This window comes from Pezoporus wallicus, unplaced genomic scaffold, assembly GCF_028554395.1.
Source record: "Pezoporus wallicus isolate ANWC-B61680 ecotype Strahan unplaced genomic scaffold, APGP_CSIRO_Pwel_v1 scaffold_6362, whole genome shotgun sequence".
NCBI lineage: Eukaryota > Metazoa > Chordata > Aves > Psittaciformes > Psittacidae > Pezoporus > Pezoporus wallicus.
Window position 1 is genome coordinate 10,508,417 of NW_026637663.1, and position 22,942 is coordinate 10,531,358.

General features: G+C 43.4%; 1 protein-coding gene and 1 non-coding gene across 7 annotated transcripts in view; both read right to left on the reverse strand.

Moving 5' to 3' along the window:
* TOMM20 (translocase of outer mitochondrial membrane 20) overlaps nt 1-22,919 on the reverse strand; it is a 112,733-nt gene extending 89,814 nt beyond the window's left edge. For 3 of the 6 annotated variants that reach the window (XR_008971915.1, XR_008971914.1, XR_008971913.1), the window contains exons 1-5: nt 22,706-22,919; nt 17,676-17,722; nt 16,903-16,984; nt 16,485-16,627; nt 8,871-9,029 (exon numbers count right to left, since the gene is read on the reverse strand). Coding sequence is in view for 3 of the 6 variants with exons in the window: in XM_057407064.1 (XP_057263047.1) it covers nt 8,955-9,029; nt 16,485-16,627; nt 16,903-16,984; nt 17,676-17,722; nt 22,706-22,829 (471 nt within the window). In the remaining 3 variants the exon portion in view is untranslated. Of the gene's footprint in view, nt 1-8,624; nt 9,030-14,993; nt 15,404-16,484; nt 16,628-16,902; nt 16,985-17,675; nt 17,723-22,425; nt 22,527-22,705 lie in introns of those variants that run through there. The other 3 variants (XM_057407064.1, XM_057407065.1, XM_057407067.1) reach the window with 3 other exon arrangements.
* Nucleotides 21,965-22,099, reverse strand: LOC130598035 (small nucleolar RNA SNORA14). The gene has a single exon (XR_008971922.1). It is a non-coding gene; the product is annotated as a small nucleolar RNA SNORA14 (small nucleolar RNA).
* Nucleotides 22,920-22,942: the final 23 nt, after the last annotated feature.

A 22,942-nucleotide genomic window follows, 5' to 3' on the forward strand; every position in this document is an offset into this window, starting at 1 on the left:
TGGCATGATTCAGTAATGCAAACTAAGCCTCACACAGCTTCCTCTTCCTAACCCCATTCCTCCTTTCTGAAAGGCTCTTTGCATGTTTTAACCAAATGGAAGCAGTGATCTAGACACCAAGCAACCTTGCTGATGCCAGGCTGTGCATCTGCACAAGGCAGAGGGACATAAATCAGACAAGGTGCAGGCAGTCAACTCCTTCAGGAAGGCTTCCCTGAGGTTCCCCATTGTGCTCAAGCAGCAGCAAAAAACCCATCTACCCAAAGACTGACACATCTTTGCTCCCCACTGACCTCAATATAAAATTCATATTTGGAGAGCAGAACCCCATGAGCCCGGTCTCATTTACCTGGTTGCCTCCTTGGGAAATACCCCACCCTTCATAGGTGTTCTTACCATTGAAGATACAGTTTAAGAAGCTCAGGAACAGGAGGGCACAGGCAGCTTGGAGCCTCCAAACCTTCACTAAACACCTTAGCAAGCACCATGCAGTCACACAGCTGCCAGGCCCTGAGCGGGAGGTACCACCAACACAAGGGAAAGTTTCCACAGTCCCTTTCTCTGGAGGCTTTCTGCCACACTGCCATGGATGAGCTGCTGCTTTAGGATGTCCAAGTCCTCCCCGCTGGAAATGAGAGTACAGTGCACTTGAGCTGGCATTGGTTTCTTCCTATTTTTCTAGCCCTTGCCAAGACAGCTTAAAAGAAGTTTTGGCCTATGCCTTGTTTACAAACTCAGCTCGGGGGAGAACCCAGGTTTTAGTTTGCTCGCCAAAGGCCAACAGGGCTGACCCCAGTCAATAGCTGTCCAGTCAATTCACTGAAGAATGAGAGAGGACTAAATCAGAAAATGCCCAAGACTGATGGCTTGAAAGGAGTCTGGCCCCATGTCTCATCCCACAGACAACACTGTGACCAGTGATTATACCACAGCATGCTACACAGAAGAAACCTTTTCCATCCCAGACATGGTAAAATACTGTTCTGTAGTACAAGCTGGAGCAATGATGTGGTGCAGAAGTCCCAGACAGCCTTGGAGGCAGGATTACTCATTTATTTATCACAAAACTCAGATGAAGTTGTGCTACTTATATCGCTATAGGGCAAGGAGTGGAGACAGGCAGACCTTTTACATTTCCAGGAGACTAGTTTTAGCAACTGATGATATACAGGGACAGGATTCTCCAAACTTACTTTAACTCAAGAATACAAAATCCTGTTACCCCATGTATCATCAGTTCACTAGCCACATAGGTGCTATTTAAAGCCCTAGGCTTTAAATGTTTCTTGGCTGGCTCTCTGCAATGCCTGCTGCCCTGCCATGGGGAACAGGACCCTTGCTTTGGGAAATAATTTTCCATCAAGGCTGGCTGAGCTGGCTCTGCCCTTCCCCCAGAGATTAGGTATGTCAACAGCCAGGGTCTTGAACTCACCAGATCTCAAAGAAATAAGTAGCTTACACAGGTGGAATTCGGTAGAGATAATGGAAATAAACACCATCTCGGTATCTGAGGAGTTTCTGTGCACCGTTTCACTTGTGTCTACTAGCCCACAGGTGCCTTACAAGCTAAAGATACTTCAGCTGACTTGTTTTTTCATGCTACCCTCGCATGTTTCTAAAAGCATCTTTCCTTTTGATCACATGGCAGCAGGTACTGACTTGCTTATGCATACAGCAGTGTTACTAGTGCCTGTGCTAAACACATGCTGCACAGGTGAGCCCTGCAACGCTGTCTGTGGCTATAGAGCCATCACCGCACCCACACTGTCACGTTTTTGTTCAGCGTAACACCAGGTACAGCCCTACTCAGTGCCTGGCCACCTTCAGAGGAAGGCTTGCTCTTCCTCTCCTCCACCCCGCTGAGCTCAGCCATCAGGAATACGAAGGAAAATTTCTGGCCATTTGCACTCGGGATGAGGAAACAACCAGCCCACACTCTGTCCAGCAGCGTGAACGCCAGGTTACGTGAGGACATGCCAGCAGAGCCCACATACCACTGCTGGGTTATGAGCACTTCAGATCTGACTTACTCCGCTCAGGAGACTGAAATATAAACAGCACTTTTCTGGGAGGAGCGGCTCCCATCTAAATACTGCCCCACCTTAGTCACAGGTTAAAATAAATAAACAAAGCCACACTGCTCTCCCAGTTGGCCTGCTCACAGCCATGTGACTGGTGTCAGCCTTCACCCCAAGGTGAAATACGGACCCAAAGGCTGGGTCCCAGCTTCCTGGTGCTCCAATGGCACACGCGGGATGGGCAGTAGCCCCTAACTGGGATTGTGCGGACCTCGGCTTGCAGTGTAAGGGAACACTTGCCTGGCAGACAGCAGAGCCCAGCTGCACACCACCTGCTCCCGGCTCCATCACACTTACATCAGGGAAATACTGAGGGGCCAGGACACATTTAACCAAGCCATCCTCACGTGACCATGTGGATCTGAAAAGAAGCACAGGAGACCTGCATCTGTTTTCCATCCCACATGGAGCCACATCTGGGAAGCAAACAGAGGCCACTGAGCAGCATCGGTCTGAGGAGGCTGGGGAACAGGACTAAGGCAGTAGTTGCCTCTTTCCTGTCCTCTGGTGAGCAAGAACAGCTGTGCTAGGAGCCAAGAAGGCACACTGGGGCAGGATCAGCCTAGACCTGCTCTGTTTCTTGTCCTCCTTCTCACAGCATCTGCTGCTGGCCCTTGTCAAAGGCAGGATAAAGAGCTAAGTGGATCTTGTATCTGGTGCAACTCAGCCATTTGTACTCCCCTACCTTGTGAGCTGTGAGTCTGGCCAAAGCTCCTGTGTGTGCATGAAAGACAATCCCAGTGTTAAATATATTCCTTCTCTTTATCCAAAATAGAAATGGCTCCTCAGCCTGCAACATTACCAAGCTATGTTAAAACAACTAAGTATAATCAGAAATGTAGCTGGAGGTCTAAGCATGGGGTGAGCAACCACGAGCACACATTTTAAGAGGCACTCTCCCAATGGGCTCTGAAAGCTACATACAGTGTATCTGCCTGTTGCTAATTATATTTACTGGTGGTGGTTGGGTTTTTTTTTTCAAGCTGAAGATGAGTCAGAAAAAGAAAAAAGTCCTTTATTGTTGTGGAAGCAGAAGGATGTCTCCTGAGGGTGTATGTAATGCACTACTGTCACGGCATGACAATGGAAAAACTGACTGCTGAGCCAACCAAACCCGCATAAATACCTAATGATATCTCTCCTGGCCCAGATTTTCTACAAGCCGGTGCCTGAACTGCATACGAAATGACAATCGATATGAAAGGATCTCTCTTCCCAACAGAGCCAGAATTTAAGAGCCCAGCTGAGCATTGTATTCCAGTTCATACAAAGAGATCCTTTTAAAGGTCTGTCACAATGACTTAAAGGTGGTGATCCAGCAAAAACACTACTAGGCCTCTCCCCCACGCCTTGTGCCATTGGCACACAGGACAGCTGGCTTCAGCGAACAGGCATCGCTATTCACTGCGATACAGTGACATGAACAACGTGCGTGTGGGGACGTTTCTGGGTCCACATTCACATGGGACAAGAACAAGATTTGCTTCCTTTTCCTTGTCCTCTCCTCCTCCCATACAGGCTCGGGTATCTCCGCCGCCTCGTGTAGTGGGCTGGGGAGGCAGCTGTGCCAGGCACCTGGCCCGGTTACAGGTACGCACGCAGGGACAGGGAGCCCGTTGTGTGAAAACCCGGCCTTAGCAAACCTCTCTGGCCGCCGGCCAGCCTCCGCACATTGGGCAAGTGACTCTCCCTGGCCGAGGTTACATCAGTCACCACCACCTCCCTCAATGCCATGGCATGGGAAGCGGCTGCCAGGGGGAGAAAGAGAGGGAGAGAGAGAGAGGCAGTCTCTGGTTTTTGAAACCGGCAGTCCAAAACACATTACAACACCCTCGCCGGTTTCCAGTGGGTTTGCTCAGTTCCTCCCTTCCCGTGAAGACCACACAGGCTTCGCGAGGGCGTTCCGCCCTGCCGCAGAAAGGCGGTCTCTGGGGCCCGCCGCTCCTGGCAGCCGCTCTGCAGCAGCGTGATTCCCCCAGCTCCCTCCTCTCCCCTGCCTGCTCCAGCCCCTCGTGCCCTGCCGGACTCACACACCCTTGGCACAGAGGCTGCCCAGGGCAGCCCTGCCGGGACATCAACACTGCTTTCCCAAGGCACCAGGTTGCCATGGCCCAGGCCGCAGGGACTGCCAGCCCAGGGGTGTGTGCTGGAGCACTGCTGCCAAATGCTGTTCTCAGCCACTGCCCCAGTGTAAATTTAGAGCGATTCGCCTGCAACAGTGACCGAGGATTTGTTCTGTGCGAAAGGGCAGAGCAGACCCTGGACAAGGGCTGGCATTTCAAAACAACCATCTTGGGCCTGGTGCAAGCACAATCACCTGAAAAAAAGAGAGCAAAACTGGCAGACAAAAACACGGTGAGTACTTCCACACCGATTCAACACTTAAAAACGCACTGAAGTGAGGATGCCCTTTCTTCAAACCCTCCACCAAATCACTTTTACTCTTGGCAACCTGCTGCCTCCTCACTCTTCAGCTCCTTCACCCTGACAGCACCAGAACCCTCCTACAGCAGTGTTTCAGTCCTCCACTGCCAGACCCTGCCAGCCTCTGTGCTGCCTCCCCTTGTTCCCTCCTCTGCTTCACCTCCTGCTTAAAGTCCTTCTGAGGAGGAGCTGAAATCTTTGCAATGACCATCCTGCACCATATCCCACCAGGGGCCTGACTACCCTACCAAAACCAGGGATAAATGCTTGCTGAAGTCCATGGGGAAGCCTGCACCCGGGAGGGCGATGGAGAGGGGCCTCATGCTGCAAATCTGCCCCTTATCCCTCCCTCTCCTGGGACAGGAGCCCATGCAGGTCTGCAAGCTGGCCAGATCAGGGTAGCTTTCCTCCAGTCAGACGCTCTGGAAGGATTATTTGGCTGCAACATATCATATGACTTTGTTCTTAGAGTTACATTTTAACTGAGAAAGTTTAACAAGTATGACTTATGGGCTTCTAAAATTGGCAGCAGAAAAATGAGCTCAGGAAGTCATGGAAAAAAACCACAAGCGAGGCCATTCCATGTTATGCACAATTTCTGGGCTCTTTTTCCAATCTTCTGGTTTTTTGGATGGTGGAAAATATTTTCCAGCTACACAGGCCTGGCCTCACTGAGTACGTATTTATGCCAAGTTTATAAAAAGCAGCTGCAGACAGGGTTGAATGAAAGGATTACACTGCTGTCTGTCTTCCAGAAGGTGCTTCAGTTCACACCCTGTCCCACAGAACGAGGCTCATTCCTCAAATCTCCATGAACTTATGCAAAGAGGGACAAAATTTTGAATGGCACAATACAAACATGTGAACGCGCATGTGAATGGGTATGCATCTGTATACATCTAGCTAGCTGGCTAGCTAACAGCAGTTCCTAGCCACTGCTAACGCTGGCTTTTAGCACTTGAAGTTTACCACCATTCCTCCAACCTCTTCCCACCCTACAACCTGGTCCATCTTCCACTAACACAGCAATGGGGAGAGGGCTTTCTAGCTCAAGACCCTAGTCTCAGTGTACCTCTGCTGCCTGCTTCATGCATACTTGCTCTCCGGCTTCTTCCACTGAAATTCAGGCTTCACCCACTTCACATATTCTCATGCTGCCAGGCTTTCAGGGAAGGAGGGACTGCTGTAAGTGTGCATCCTGACCTCTGCAGCACAGTGCCACTGAATTTCAACCAAGAACCTGGGCAGAAGAGGCTTAACCTTAATTTTCAGCCATGTCTTGCCATAGCCTTGGCCTAATACACAAGTCACAAGAGGAGAGTCATTTAGGAGTTCACTCTCCTGAATAGAATAGCTACAGGGAATGCAGGGAGAACACAAACTGAAAGTAAATGGATATAAAAAGGTAAGGTAGGTGGTAAGCTGCAGATCATACACTACAGATCTGTACCCTGCTGTTTTTGCAGTCGAGTATCTTAGAATAACAGTACTAAGAACGACAGTGTTACATCAGGAATATCGGTCAAGACAATATTTCCTGGCAATTGTTTGAGAAATGCTTTTCTCACAGCTAATTGCTCCCAAGAGGTTGTGTTTTCTCTGTTTTTAGAAGGAGAGTGACTAAGAAAGAGGGTTTTTAAACCTCTGCACTGTACTGTGGGACAAAGAACGGGGGGGGGGGGGAGGGGAAGGAAAAAAGAAAGAAAAGAAAAAGGCACAACAGCTGTAATGTTCTATGAAATGATTTTGTTCTGTTCTCTTGCCGGGGTGGTGGGTGCAATCATCACTTTGGCAGAGATAAATACAGAAAAAGCAAGAAAATTTACAGGAAAGAAAGGGGAGTCCCGGCTGCAGGAGTACCACATTGCCATCTAGTGGCACCGGCTTGGGAAGCCGAGCACATGCAGCTCTGCAGGCGCTCCATGCCTCCCCTCGCCGGCGACTCCCTCTGGGCAGCAGGTGTGATTCCTGAACATGGGACCCAGCCTCCTTTCAGTGCTTTAGAACCGAGCCTGACAACTGTCTATAAAAGGCAGGTATAGGAATGCAAGGGAAAAAATCCAGCAAAGGATGTTTAAGACAAACTTGGCTTTGCTGGGCAAAGCTGATGTTTACACTGAGGCCTGCAGATTTCCATCTTTCACTGCTGCTACACACAAAGCCACCAGAACCTTGGCATGTTCTGCAGTTGTCATCTATGGCAAAATGAGAGACTGGCAAGAACAGCAAGGGCTACCTTCTCCCAAGGAGACAGGCCTCATTCTAGACCTGATGTCATGTTCCCAATCCTGTGGGACCAAATGCATCAGTACCTGTATGCCCAGCTGCTATCTTGTCAAGAAGGGTGATGTTCTTTGATATTAGCAAATATAATGTGGTCTTCCAAGAAGAAAGGAACTCACAGTTAAGTTCTGCAAAATGAAGGTAACCTATACTGCTCCAGTGAATCAGTCTTACAGCAGCATTTCTTCAAAAGCCCAGAGTGATGACCTCTGCAAATACTTTGGTGAACATTATGATGACCTACACATACTTTGAATTTACAAAATCCATGCCGCATCAATCAACAAAATGCTTGTGTTGTCAACCAAGGACCAAGCACACAACACCTGAAACATTACCAGGAGTTGGGGAGGCAGAATTTGAACAGTAAGATTAGAAAAAAAGGAAAGGCCATGAAGGGTCCCGTCTCACAGCTCCATTGCTGGTTCTGTCAGACTGCAATCTGCTTAATTTTTTCTTTAAAATGAGAGTGTAATTCCTGTTTCTGCTGAAAATGTGCTGCCCAAGGTAGGAGACATCCACCTGTGAAAAGATCTACAGTCTAATGACAAATGTTATCAGGCCTGATGAAAAATGTTGAGGGCAACTCAGCAAACACTTTCTCCCAGCAAAAACTCCCAAACTGGGCAGAGTCTCACACCACCATCCTGAAAACTGAGTGATTGAAGAGATTTTCAGATCAAATCAAATGTCACCTCAACAAAAGTTGCAGCTACGTCACAAGTTACCACGCACTGGAGGGTCCCAGGTGATATTTCCACCCATTTGGAGCAGTTTTTCAAAACAGTAAGACTGGAAATTGTCTTCCAGCTTTAAACTTCATTCATGCTATAACAATATCATCATTCAATGCCAGGCTGGATGCGGTTCTGGGTAAGCCGATCTAATTGAAGATGTCCCTGCTCATTGCAGGGAGATTGGACCAGATGACCTTCGGAGGTTCCCTTCCAACCCTAACTATTCTATAATTCTATGAAGGGAGAGATTCTCCATAAGAGCCAATTGTTTTCCCTGCTTCACATTTTATGACAAGAAGCATTGGGAGTGCACTGCCCCAATATCAATACCTTCCATCCCAGGATCTCTGTGCCCTTTAGAAAACAAATTTATCAGCACTTCCTTCCATGGTCACCCAGAGAAGCCAAGGTGCCCCCATGGTTAGCTCAAGCTCCCACTAAGAACCAGTCTGTTGGTCCTTGAGGGTGGCAGGATACACCGGTCTGATCATTCAACCTTCTGGGTATACGGCTACCACATAGGCAGCTGCTTCAGGTATATCGTCCTCTCCTTTGCACATACTGGCTCCAATACAGAAAAAGGAGGCTAGAGCCATCCTGTTCACAGGTAACATCTGCTTTAACCATGAGGACTTGCGAGTGTCAGAAGCAAGCTTTAGAAGACTGTACTGTTTTTAAGGATGGGTCAACCATCCAAAGCTGGGCTACAACTTTTTCCCAGTGAAGTACCTCTCCAGTTTTCAACCATTTGATCAGGTTGTCATGTATTCACCAACATCTAGGTGAACACTGACTCACTGCATTTCTACACTGTTTGCCTTCTTTATGCCTGCTTAACACCTATGTCCCAGTTTTCCTACTTACCTGATGGCATCACCAAATTTCAGGAACTAAGGTACAGGCTGATTACAGAGTTTTGACAGAACAGTCAGAGTTCCTTCTAAAGTTGCTATCAAACAGCAAGCCAGATTCCTGAAAGACTGCTTCTTACATTTACAATGCAGAAGCCACTTATGAACAGCAAGACTGCCAGCAGAATCATTAACCCAGTGCTCAACAGTTCATGTTATTTGATTCCAGCTTGGGGGCTGCTGTGCTTCAAATATTTTCAGTTATAGAGAATGTATTTAATACTTTATCTTTTAGTAGGTTTCATGATATATAAGCAGGTCTATGGTTGGTGGAGGTCTGATTTTTCCTGATGGCAGCACTAACTAGCACTGATTAGACAGTCTAAAAAATAGTATGATGTAGAAAAGGAGCAAGCTTCAGAGCTTCATACATAATTCAGATAAACAAAACACCCACCCAGTAACTACCAAAACAATCATACTATCCTAAACCTTACCTTCTCCCTTCCTGTGTCCCAATGTCCTGCTCTTGACTGCTTAGGTTGCCATGAGGAAAGGACCATGCAGGGTAAATTACAGGATCAGGACCGCAGGCTGTGAGCTTGCAGAAGCAGAAGCTTCATCTGGACAGACTCTTCAGAGTGCCACACACATCTCTGCTGACACAGAAGTAATAATAATAATTTCATGCTAAGAATTCTGCCAGTGCAAATGGCCAGTAGATAACATCCCTACAGAGAAGCAATAAAGGACCCTTAGTTCTGTCAGGCAACTTCTAACATAAGCCAAGAGGCCTCATGTTAAAGCTAAAAACTTCAGATGGAGACATAAAAGCAAATTAAATGTAAATCAAACAGCAACCCCCTCATGCTTATGCAAATTCAGCTGAGTGTCATTATAGCAAACACCCGAACTAGAAGAACTCAATAAACATGGAGGCTGCAACCTGGGGTCAGATGGGGCTTCTCCCATTCTATATATAAATATAGTCAAAAACTCCCACCTCCTTAATTCTAGGAACTGTCAATCTTCACTGCAGTAACTTAGAGGATCAAGATGTTACATTATACCAGGTCAATGTGTGGTAAAAGCAAATTTCCATCAAAACCACACTGTTCCCATCAAAAATGAGATACTGCTGTGAATTGATTAGGCATGTACTATCAATTAAAAACACCAAAGTTTCTCAAAGAACATGCTTGCTCAAGAATCCCTTTTCTCCATTTCTCCATTTAATTAGTCATTGCATTATAATTAACAAATTCATGCAATCATTGTCATTTTAATCATCAAAGCTGAATGTACATTCCTTCTAATTAAATAATATTAAATACAACAAAAGATGCTAACCAGGTTGTTTCAGAGCTCCAGGAAATACTCTTTTACATACATGCCAAAACAGGCAAAAATTGGTTTGTTACAGCAGATTTCTGTATCTTCCAGGCTATCTTACAATTAACATATCCAGACTGACCTAAGAAAGGAGAAGCACAGTTTGCAGAGACCATATAGTTTAATTAACAGCTCTTTCTCCAGATTCTTGCCATGTTTTAAGCACACCTTGAAGAACTCCTTACTAACAAGTTGAATGTTTGGAAAAATGCTGAATGACAGCTACAAGGGCTGAAAACTTCCATTTACTTGTGTGGCACAAACATACACTGCAAAGACAGTCCAGGAAGCAAAGAAAAACCACTTCACTTCTGAGGTGCAGGAGCAGTTAAGGTTTAGTTTCAGTACAAATAGCTGCCTCAAGCCACGACAGAGACCCCAGCAGCAAACTTCATGACAGCTACAGGAGTGCAACAGGGCGAGTAGGTTTTGCCACCTTCAGCTGAAATTCAATCAGCAGCAAAACTGCACCCTGCCACAAACCTATAACATCCTAATGTGCCCCCCCCCCCTTCTTTTGTTTCAGTTAGGCCTCCTCACAGGGGCCATCACAGCCAACTCCAGGCAGAGTCTCTTCCACCCTTACTGCAGTGAAAAGGTGTTCTCCTTTACTTCACCTAGCAAAGCTCATCCAAGAAAATCACAGCTAGGCAAGGGAAAACTCTTCTCTTGCATGCCTGGGAATGAGATTTAGTTGCATCTTGTGGCAGAGTTTAGCTTGTACAATGCTTATATATCTACCTGGTTTGTGTTGAGGGATGGAGAGAAAGAAAAGAGAAGTCCTTCCAATCATGTCATCGCTACAAACCAAACAGAATTTTAGAAGCCAAAATTAGGTATCAGTAGAAACATGTGCCACTGCTGCCCCACCGATCCTGTCTTATACACTGTACCAAATTCGTCTGGACAAAATGCTGCACTGCATCACCTCACCAGACAGGAAGATTCTAAAAATGAGGATTTTGCAAGATGAGCTTGCACAGAAGGTGTGTGCACAACTGCCCTCTGCTGTTTAGATTAAGAAGTGCTCAAATAAATGATAGCATGGCCAAATCAGTTTTCAGTTGCAAGGGTCCAAGTTGTGAAGAGGCAGAACTTTCTGACTTCAGCTGTTATCGGCCTCCATGCACACTTATCAATTTCATACACGAAAGCCATTCAAAACTGTCTTGCAGCATGGACCACCCAGGCAAACTTGCAGGCTGTAGCAACACTGCTAATTGCAACAACACTTTGTTCAGCAACTCTCACACAGGGGGTGAGCAGCAGCAGACATCCTCTCACCCCAAAGACAAGTCAAGAACATCCTCAGGGTATAAGGGAAATGATGGTAATTGTGAGCAAGGGCTGCAGGGAGACACACATCTGTCAACCCATTAAATCAAGGCCTGACCTTTCACAAAACAGGAACTGGGACTTCATGTCTGGAGGCAAAAGCTTATAGCACAGAGCCTTTAGGAGTTCATGATTACTACGTTATAGCAGCAACTGGAAAACAGGCTAGTGACCTTACTGAAAAATGTTTAGTAAATATTCTGTAAAACTAGCACTTGTAAGCCTCTACTGCAGGGAAAGAAGTGAGAACCTGGAGTTTCTTTCAAGAACATGTGGAAATCACTGTACTTTGAAAAAGCTGCCCATTATCTAGTGCCAGGATGCTGGACAGTTGGGCACAGAAACAGCAGAGGGGCCAGCTGTTTCTATGGCTTCACTCACACATTCATACATGGGACGGGGCAAATTCTGCCCTCTGAGAACAGCATCAGACGTTCACATCTTCTTTGAGAAGCTGTTTTGGTACAAATGCAGAAAATAAGCACTATTACCCACACCAGAAGCTGTTTCCACAGTGCCTCTGATGAAAGCTAGCCCAGTACTTGTGAATTAACCACAAGTTTCAGCTCTTTGCAACAGGCCTTTGGTCACTGTACAAAGACAACTATAAACTATACTGGTCAGTGTAAGCACGCACTAAAAACAAAACCAGGACTTGGGTACAACAGAAGCCTTGAAGAAAATCTTTTTTTTCCACATCAGCCCTTTTCATATCCATATGTTTTAAAAGGCAGAAGCATGGCTGTACAGTACAACATGCCTTTGAAACACTCACTAAAAGCACTTAGTGACCACTTCAAAGACTCGCTTGAAGTTTAACTCATGTTAATTTTAACACAACGGTCATGTAGGGCCACTGTTCAGCCTAAGGGACTTTAAACACACCGTCAACAGATGTACAAATGAAACTTAAGAAAGATTCTTCTGGGTGCATGAATAGCTGGAGCTTTGCTTTGATGATGGCTGGCTGGCCTCCTACACAGCAGGGCTGGGACTTCTCCATTTTTCAAGTTAAGGGCAACAATAACAATCCACCACCCCGCAGGGTAAGGAAATTAGTGCCAGATGATTCAGTGTGATCGCTCTGGTTTTGGATTCGATTCCATTATCGACAAAACTTAACGGCGAGACATCAAAGGTAGTCCTGCATGACCGTGAAACTACCTGAGGTTTTCCTATAAAAGCTGCCCGAGAAGCTTATAACTGATGCTAGGAGACTTCCCAACATAAAACTAACAGACCTCTAATTTCCCGTATGAGAAATCCTCTTAGTGCTGGAATCAAGTGCCTTGCCCTTGGAGCACCACATAAGGGAAGATCACACTTTCTGGGAAAAAGATTAGTAGTTTTACCTGCAGTAAACTAAGATTACAGAGCCCAGCAGCAGCAAACCCACAACTAGAATGGCTCACTTCTGCCTTTTTCTGATTTGCACAGGTGAAAACACTGCACTATATACAGCTAACACAATGGCACTACTGCGACTGATGCAATACATCCATCACTACACTTCCGATGACCTGCACTTTGCTGATGCCTGAAACCAGCTCTGAATTACAGCCTCCTCCATCCATGGGCTGTGCATGCTAGCTACACACCAGCGTCAGCCTGCCATTGCTGGAGCAACAGCCAGTTCTCATTCCAGACAATATCCTCAAGTCTTCAGTTTGTTGGTTACCAGCTTCACCAGGAGATTTGGGGAGAAAAAAAGAAACTACCTTAAGCCTTGTTAAAAGGATTCAAAAGGATTCAACATCCCCACCCTATTAGCCAAGGCACTGAAAACAGGTACCAGAGTTCACTTTAGCATACAAAGCAGGTACTTCTGAGTAATAAAATATGAGAACAAACTTGTACTTAAGACTACATTTAAACTATGCTATCTAAAATTTTGTCTGCATCTAACTTTTCAGGATCAAGAAAACCAAAAGGGGTTAAAGCAATGTGTATCTATGATGTTTGTTAAAGCAATGATCATCTGTACACATAAACAGACTACCACCAAGTCTTCCATCAGAATCAGAATTGGCACCCGGCTTTGCTAAATCATAATTTTGTTCAGGAGAGCTTTCTGTAAACTAAACTGACTTCAAGTTGTTGACATTATACCAAAGAGCATGGAAAACTGTTCAGGTTTGAAGGAAGGGTGCCACCTGCCTTACACTGTTTGGGTTTGTTTTTTGAGGCAGGGTGGAAGACTTGGATTTACTTTAAGAAACATTAAAAGCTGAACCAAAAAGATACTATACTGAAGCAACCACCACCAGCAAGGACAACAAGTAAATATGCCAACAGTTCTGTCAGCATAACCTATGAATCCTTACTTTTTGCCTGTAAGGGTTAGAAAGGAAAACTCCAGAAAGCCTCACTGTACTCATTAAAAACAGTGGACCCTTCTGCAATTTCCCAGTTTTTCTTACGTTTTCTAGGTACAGAATAACTTTGTCCCTCTAAAACAAATTAAAATGGAAAGAGCACACCAGCCGTTGTCACCTGAAGATCATGGCTACTGAGCTTCACCTTATGCTACCTGAACAATTTCCGCACAACAGAAAGACTGAACTACAGCCAGCTGTTCACAGAATTTATGTTTGTACCAGCCATTAACTTCAGGTTTTTTTTGCATTACAGGAAGACTTGACAGCACCTCAAATCTTGGGAAATTGTGTTTTCAAGGAATTAACGGGGAAATATCTCTCCCATGGCAAACTGTCTAAGCAGACTGATTCAGTAAGAGTGATTTCTACTCCCAAATTCGGGTACTTGATTGCTAAGCGACCACTAACTACCCACTTAACCTCTCAAAAGATCTGTGCAAGGCTATTTCTGAAACACTGAGACCTACGGTTTGGAAAAATCTGACTTTGAGGAAACTTACACCAGGCTTCAGAGTGACAGATGGGAATGTTGGCTAAAGTGCTCTCCGAGTATCTCACTTCTACTTGGACTATGCCACCTAGTACCTTGTATTGGCATCATCAGCACAAACTATCAGCCGCTCTGAAAGATAGACACCTTAAATCACTTTCATTTTCTCCTTAAGTTAAAACAAGCCACCACACCAAAAATACAAAGCAGTGTTTTTCATTGTTTCTTCTGACAAACGAGTGGTGAGAGCACAAAACCAGAGAACAGTGGAAGCCAATCTGGTTTCACATTTAGAACACCCTGTCCATGGAAAACTTGCTTCCAGAAGTATGGTTCTGTTTTTCACTTGAGCCTGTACATTACTTGCCTCCTTTTCACTGGCAAAGGAAAACCTACCTAAGTTCAAGTTTATGGTATCATACCATACCAAAATTTCACAACATCTTTCTATATCTATTAGCTTTAGCTAGTTTAGCCTAGGGATATCATCATCTCACCTTATCAGTGCAATTTTGTTTCTTAAGACAAATGCCAAATACTGTTAACAACCATTTTCTATGGTCTTGAAGACTAGAGACTGAAATGTTAACTGCCTATCTTGCAAAAAGGTTTCAAGCTTTCAAAAAAGCCCAGCTTTTGTGCTCTTACAATCTGCCCCAGATTCTATTCCAAATAGCTTTATTTCAGACACCCGCATTAACAAAGCTTTCATGTTTGCCAAATACAGTTTTGTCTTGCATCACTTTAGATGTTATTGTTACTGACAAACGGATTTGTCATTCCTTCTGCAGCCAGCCAGCTATTCTCATTCTGATTTGCGTTTCTTTCTAAGGTGATCGGTTACTGTTTAAATGATCACACATCTATTTCCTCACAAAATGACACAAGGTTTTAAACTTGCTTAAAAGCATTGGAAGACCAGCCGTAACATTAAAAATAAATTTTAATGTTAAGTCATTTTTAGATCACTTGCTCTGACACCCAGATGTTCTGAAATTAAAAGTAGTACCATAGGGACACACAAATGCAGATAAATCTTTATTGCCATAACCTTGTTTTTTCAAAAATGAGCATTGGGTTTTTAATAGGTCGTAGGTTTATGTCTTTATATGTACAACATTACAACTGCATATTTTAATAATAATGAAGTCAGTGATACTTTTGATAACTCAACACAGTGTATTTATAAAATGAATTCTTATCAAAATACACTTTTCACTGGGATAATAAATAAAATCCTGCGAAACCCACCTACACAAAGTTAATTTTAACTCTGGTAGAACCCGATGTGGTACACAGTCCATTAACTACTATGTTTGCCCCTTTATGCCCCTAGTGATGCTCATCTTCTGGGGTAAGAAAACATTTTTTCCCCTGGTGTGGTGTGACCTCATTCAACATCATCTTCAGCCAAGCACTGTGCATTTACAATTCTCTGTAAGAAGGAGAAAAACTCATTCACAATTACATAAAATTGACAGTAGGCAACTGATTATCAAGCAATGTAATTTTACACTGAACTTTAAGCAGTGTAATTACTGAGCAAACCAATTAATGTTAAAAATGGTAACCTACTTGACGTGTTTAAAGTCAGTTCTGCAGAAATTACGTACTGTGCAATGCCTACCAAAGTTGAAGTCAAATAATATCCTATCAGCCTCCAGTGATGACCTCTGTGTGGTTTTTGTCACTGTCCTCTAAGGAAATATTTTTCATCACTGTTTCCCTGGACCTTTACATCTCATGTACCTGACACTTTTCAGTGTTTTTACTAACTATATGAACCTTGAACCAAAATGTAACCAGCCCTGGGCTGTAAAGAGAGCTGACTGATGCACAGCACTGAGTTTCTGCTTTATGTGAGGTAACAGCATTAGGCAGTACCCTTGTGTTTCCAGGAACATAAAACAAATTTTTATTTTATAACAGACTCGCCTGCTGGCGTATCACCAACATTAACATTTCCTGCACAGTACTCAAGCTAAAAAGGGAGGGAATTTCATAACAGGGAAACCCGCAAGCTTCCAAACCTGTCATGCTCTGGTGCTAGCTAACATTTTGTGTTTACAGCTGGCCCAGAAGCAACATGCTACCAAAAGCTACAGACTAATTCTAATGGATTTTTATAGCACTACAGGCACTCGTAGGTATATAATTTTTAAAAATAAAGCTCAAGACCCAGTGCAAGAAAGTTACTGCTTTTCTGAGCCCCCGACCTGTATGTGAGAAACAGTGGATCCACTTACAGTACCACAGCTGCAGTCAGGTGTCTGTCTCTATTAAAAAAGAGCTTAGCATAGCTACGCATGAGAGGAGCTTTGTATTTCTGTTTTACCTTGTTTGCTACTAATGCTATATGGTGTTTTTCATGTACACTTTTTAACATTTCAGGTGAAAAAAAGCTTCTTTTAATCTAACTGAACATATGCAAAAAACAATACTCAAGACTGGCGTAGTGTATGAGAGAAGTAGGTCAATTCTTTTCAAACCAAGCCAACAGGGAACACTTCACATACCTGGCTTATTGTAGGGAGCTTAGTTAGAAGCATTTGAAACACTGGAGGTGGTAGAGTCTGCTGTAGAACTTGTAGTAGCTGCTGCGGCTGTCCACACACAGCAATGGCATTGGTCAAGTGATCAACACCTTTCTCATATTCACCTGTAGAACAAATCATGTTTTGAAATAAACCTTCTTCCACCCTGTATTTACGTAAAACATCCATCAACAGTAGGTTAAACTACTGAGACTCAATCTACACTTTTCTTTCCTCCACCCTTGCTGGATCTTCTGAATGCAGAAGGTTAGAAAAAAGTGAACATTTTCCTAGGTGAATTTGACTTCCCAGAAGATCTTAGTATATAAAAATCATCTTCTAGATAAGGTAAAGAAAAATTACTTTACAACTTACCCTTCAAAAAAAGATATGCTATTACCTTGCGCTAGTAGTTCCTCCCCAAGCTGAATCTCCTCAAGGAAAAACTTCTGAACTGCTTCAGCATCTTTCAAATCAGGCAGCTGTAACACACAGAGTAAAGCTGAAGTTGTTTTTTAACTGCTGTTTAAGGGACAAACTAACAAACTTTCATTCTCAACTGAAATCAAACACACAACCATATTGTACACTGAAACTAGGAAAAACCTCATAAATTAGAAGTGTCACCACAAACTTAAATGTACAGAGAATGTCTCTGAAAATCAGACTTGGATCTCATGTCATCGCATCACAAATATGTAAAGAAACAGCGCCTGAAATACTCCTACTCAGTTTATTAAGTTCACAATTTTGTAGCAAATATAAACTCTAAGATGTGTTATGTCTATCACAACTATATTTCTTACAACTGGTTAAGACAAGTCTATCTTTTATTCCAGGATCCATCAGCAACAAGGAAAGAGAAATCAATTATAGGAAAAAGCTATCAAGTTCAGTAATAGGTATACGACATCATGATCTTTAAGTTTGCAAAGTCCTTGTAAATACTAAAGAGGAAAACACCATTAAATCACACAGGAAATGTTGCACTGTCTGGCCTCTATCTAATACAAAAAAGGAACAACCATTTATGAGCATTAAGGAAACCAAAGACCGGGCACTTGCAGAAGTGTTTCTAATGCTGGAATCGAAATAGACCTTTAAACAATTCTTACAAATACTACAAATTAAAGATGTTTCAAAATAGCACTGCATTATTGAACACAGTATTACCTTGGAAAGCCCTGCTTTCTCTTTGGCAAGCTTCTGCTTCTTCCTTCCTGTAAGAAGGAAAACATCTTACATTTTTAATTTGCAATTAAAAAAAGCCTTCAGGTTACAGCTTGAAACTGTGAACAAATCAAAGTTATTTTCAGAATAAGAAACTGATAATACATTCCAAATATTGAAGATTGAACACAAGACTGCAACCCACTCTCTGCAACAGAATATCATTTAGAGGTCTAATGAGGGCTGACAGTAGAAAAACAACTCAAAATGGCAATTTTCCTGCTGCTGGCTATGGTAAACACCAACCGTGCAGGGCCTCATGCACTAGAGGCATGAAGACGGGAAGAGAATTTGAGGAACACAAGACTTCTCCACATGGTTTCTAACAATGATAAAACACAGAAACACTGCCTACAAGGTAAGGCTACCTAATTTTCATAGCAGGTCACAGTACGTAAACGTACCTTCCCAGCTGCTTTACAGCAAAGCCTTGGGAACTAAACAAGTGGCAGTATGTCATCATCCCACAGCAAGAGCAATACTAAAGTCTACATTTCTGAGCTCTGAGGAAAGCAAACATTTACAGATTTAACTGCTCAACCTGAAGGCATAACATTGGTCTGCAACACAAAACTGTACCACTCCAGCAAAACTAGTGTAATTAAAATTACATATAGCTTGCTTTTAATGAACTTGGGTAGGTAGAAAGATATTTTATAGTAGCAACTATTCTTACAAGAAAGAATAATTACAGTCATACTGATTTACTGAGAATAATGATTTTTGTAACTCATCAGTTCATCACCTGAAAGTTATACCAATATTACTTTTAAAATACAACCTATGGTTAAACAACAATTTTACAAGCTAGAAATAGTTCAAAATATGATTTAGCATAATTTGAACTATTTGACTATAATTGAACTATTTAACTAATTGAACCATTTAATCATTAAGTATCTGCTATTGTCCACATGATGCAGACATTCAAGAATACCATTTCCCAGTAGTGATAATGTAACATGAGAAATATATGGACAAGATCAAGTGTTCTTCATATACAGGGATTTCACGTTCTAACTACATGGATCACCCTTTTACCTTCTACAATACCTTAGTAACTCTTCACACCTGAATTTCTACAACTTACTGACCTGTGTATATAATTTTATAATTGTCATACAGAACTGTAGTGTTCTGTAATTTTACCATTATGGTTGGTTTCAATATTAAAGAATATATATTTCTTGAAAGTTCATGCCTTCAATTAGCTCACTCCGAGTTTTCTGAAGCATTAATTTGCCCAAAACTTTAAACTGTGCTACCAGGCAAACCACCTTTGCTCATACATAAAATCTTAAAGAAAAAAAAAAGTAGCATGTGAAATGTTTCACAATCAAAACAAGCCACACCGCAACTGTAGCACATACAGTGAAAACATCAATGAAAAGTAAAAAGAGCAACATAATGTTTGTACATCCTCTTCAGGAGGAAACTGTTTTCTTGGTGAGACTATGACATCTTCTAAAATATCACAAGAGATATCACTCACCAGGTTAAGTAATCAGAGATATAAAGTAACTGTAACTAGCTGTAAGTACCGTAAACTACTTTAGTTAGTAAGTTACTAACTGCAAGTATAGTAACCAGCAGAGATATGCTGGTAACTGTAATTATTTAATAAAAGCTTTTAACCACTGATCTCATATGACATCATATACTTTAACCTGAAAATAGTAATGTGAAGAATTGCCAAGATTTTAAAACTGAACACTGACCTACAGACTTCCAAGTCTGATTACTACGCAATTTGACTTCCTTTTCTTAATATGTTTTCACAGGTATCTCTAAAAGTCCACTAGTTAATACAATCACAAAAAAAACCCTAACCAACCAACCAAAAAAAAACACCACCACCCCAAAAAATCCCAAACAGCTCTAAAAGCTATTTAGGAATTCTTCCCCTATGAGTGGGTAGCACTGCTAATGTAACTTGTGTAAGCAAGAAGCAATAGCTTCAGGGATAAAACTAAATCCACCAGAAAAAACCCAACCTCAAACGCCATATATTTTTGGTTTTTGCTTTCCCTCAAGGACCTCCAAGAAAAACTTCCCTCTTTTCTAAAGACATTACCACATTTAGGAAAGGGGAAGAGCAATCCTTCATAGAAGAAATCCTAGTTAACGTCAAAAAGCATGTGCATCCATCCAAACCAGAAAGCTAAACTTCAGCTCTCAAACTGCACAACATGCAGGTCCTTCAGGCACAGCTCTTGTTGATGCAGAGTGAGTTTCCAAACATTATAACCTGTCATGCTGGCACAGGTTGTGAAAATCCCCGAGTTGCCCCAGCAGCTTCACAGCCAGTTCCGCAAAGGAGAGAAATGACCAGAAAGCCATTTGCATCTTCTGCTCCCATCTGTAAAGTCTGCCCACAGCTCTCCCTGCACTCACCTGTCCAGGTGGAAGGTGCTCTGAAGCAAAGTTCTGCATGGTAAGAAGTTGTGGCTGTCTTTATACAGCTGTTTTTTGTCCCTGCCCATGGCAGGGGGGTTGCAGCTAGATGATCTTAAGGTCCTTTCCAACCCTAACTATTCTATGATTCTATTCTATGATTCTATAACAGTTCTGGTTCATAAATTCCAGAACACGACTAGGAAACACAACTAAAAGCTCATCATTGTAAAAAACAGCTGTGGAAGCAGCTCCAGATGTTTATAGCTTTGCTATTTTTTTGGTCCTAAGATTAAATATGGACATGCTCCCCAAACTGGCAACACCAAACCCTAAGAAAAGCAAAAAAGGGTTAATGAGATTAAGACATCTGGAAAACTGGAGTCCAGATCTTTCAGTCTCCCAGGATTTTTTTTTTATTATTATTTTTTTTTAATCCTGAAACCTTAACACTTCACTTTTATGATGAGCCTTTGCAACATGAACTTTGATCCTAACACAACCCTAACAGAGGCACAATGTAACTGGGATGGCAAAAAAAAAAATCCTGGTTCTTCGTTTGTCAGCAGGCACTTGACCAAATACACCAGGCAATACACTGACATGTTGGCTCATGTCCTCCCCAAATTTTGGTGACACTGCACCACGGAGACTGAAAAATAATCTTATCCTAAGAAGATTAGTGGAACAGATCTGCTATAAAGGTGGTTTCTGTATGTTTTTAGTCAAACACCCCTTACTATTGCCCAAGAAATGGTGTATCTTCATCTAAAGAACTGCAACTGGCTGCTGCTCTGGACCTTTTTTTGTCAAATACTTTGCAGCCCCAGCCTTGCTATCCAACAATAAAAGCACTGTAATGATCAGGTAGCTGGCATCACCACAGAAGCATCCACACTAAAGAATCAGCTACAGTACCAAAAATAAACCCAAATTCCTTAATATTATCTAAAGCTTGAAAACTAAAAGCAGCCCAGTGAATCACGTCCAAGGATCACAAGTCATACAGTGATGTCCTCCTAATAGCAACAGCCTTTACCTATCAAACCACAATGGATATTTTCCACTTTAAAGAAAATGTCAGTTCATAATCAGAGCAAGTCTTAAGGTTTATTCAGAACATTACTGGATAGAGCTCAGGTAATGAAAATCATGGGATGCAAAAATAACTTTCAGTGCTTCTGCAAAAATCTTACATCATCCAGTATTTCCTCTACTTTGTATTTAACATCGTATAAAGAAGATTATACTGCCAAAAATTGTGTTTGCTTCTGCAAGACAAGCATGTACCAGTTTATACCTAAAACTTCACAATGAGTTGTGTGAAGGCACACAAGTATATGTCTAACATTCTACGTAAATGAGCAAGGGCCTTCAGCTGAAGTATTTGAAAGACATAATTTGCTGTGGAAGAGCTGACAGAAAGCCAAATTAATACTCTGTGAAGCATCAGTGCTGGTCACGCAACAAATTAAAGCCGTTAAGTTATGTTCAAGCATCATGAGGCAAATAGCAATTTTTAACCCATCTAGTTACTGACTCTTCCATTCACAAAACTACTGATCACGTTGTGTTTACTTGATGGGAAAGTTTACTTTAATGGTAACTTCTTATCTTTAGATTAGTTATCAAAAGGAATACTATACATATTCCCATGACAGAAACAACCCAGCACATAAATCACAGAATATTCTGGGTTGGAAGGGACCTTGAAAAGTCATGTAATCCAACAATATTTTTCATGATTCATTCAAGCACCTTAGATGAATTAGAGCACCTTGAGTACTCAGGCTTACTCTTGCACTTAATACCTTCACTATTTATTAAAAGAGCTAGATAAATGTTGAAGATGTGAAATAATGAAGAGCCACGGGAAAAGCGCTCTACATTTTGGATTAATCAACAGTTTTCTCTGGCATTCATTCTTACCCTGGAAGCTAATAACAGAGCTGCCAGGAGGGTTAAGAATGCAACAGATAAAATACCTGTGGGCAGCTCCTGGCTCCTGCCTTACCGCAGCACAACTCCACTGTAAGAGATCACATCCTTTCATAAACATCACCATATAAATGCAGTGGCCATAATGGTATGGCTGAGAGCGTGGGATGGCAATAATTAAAAAGAAAATAAGGGGGATAGGAACTATTTCCAAGCCAAGGCTGTGATGCAGAAACCCCGATTACCCAATAACTACACAAAGTGCAATAAAAACCGCCCCAGCAAGGAGGCCCCGTCCCCTGGCTCAGTCAAAGGGATGTCGAGAGGCACCAGCTCAGCCCCGCCGGGGCTCGGGGTCTACCTGGGCACAGGCCGCCCGCCAGCCCCCCGCCCGCGGCCGGCCCTGCCGCAGCCTCCCGACCCGCTCCGGCGGTGGGGGCTGAAGGGCCGCTCCCCCGCATGGCGGGGCTGGGCCGCGGTGGGTCCCAGCAGCCGGGGGGGCGCTACCGAGGCGTCACGTGCTGCACGCCCGAGCCCCGCGCGCGGGCCAGAGGCGGCGGCTGTCGAAGGCAGGGCGCGCGGGAAGCCGCGGGAGACCGCCATGAGGCGCGGGGAGGGGAGGGGCAGGCCCGGACACTCACGCTCCCGCAGCCGGTTCTTGAAATTCGGGTCGCTCCGTCTCTTGCGGTCGAAGTAGATGCAGTAACCGATGAAAAGGGCCCCGCAAAGACCCGCGGCGATGGCGCTGGTCCTGCCCACCATCATGGTGCCCGGCGCAGAGGGGAAGGTCCCGCCGCACCGCCCCTACCCTCCCGCCGAGCGGCCGGCGCCGAGCTCCGCAGGCACCTTGGGGAGAGCGGGCAGCCAGAAAGGACCCT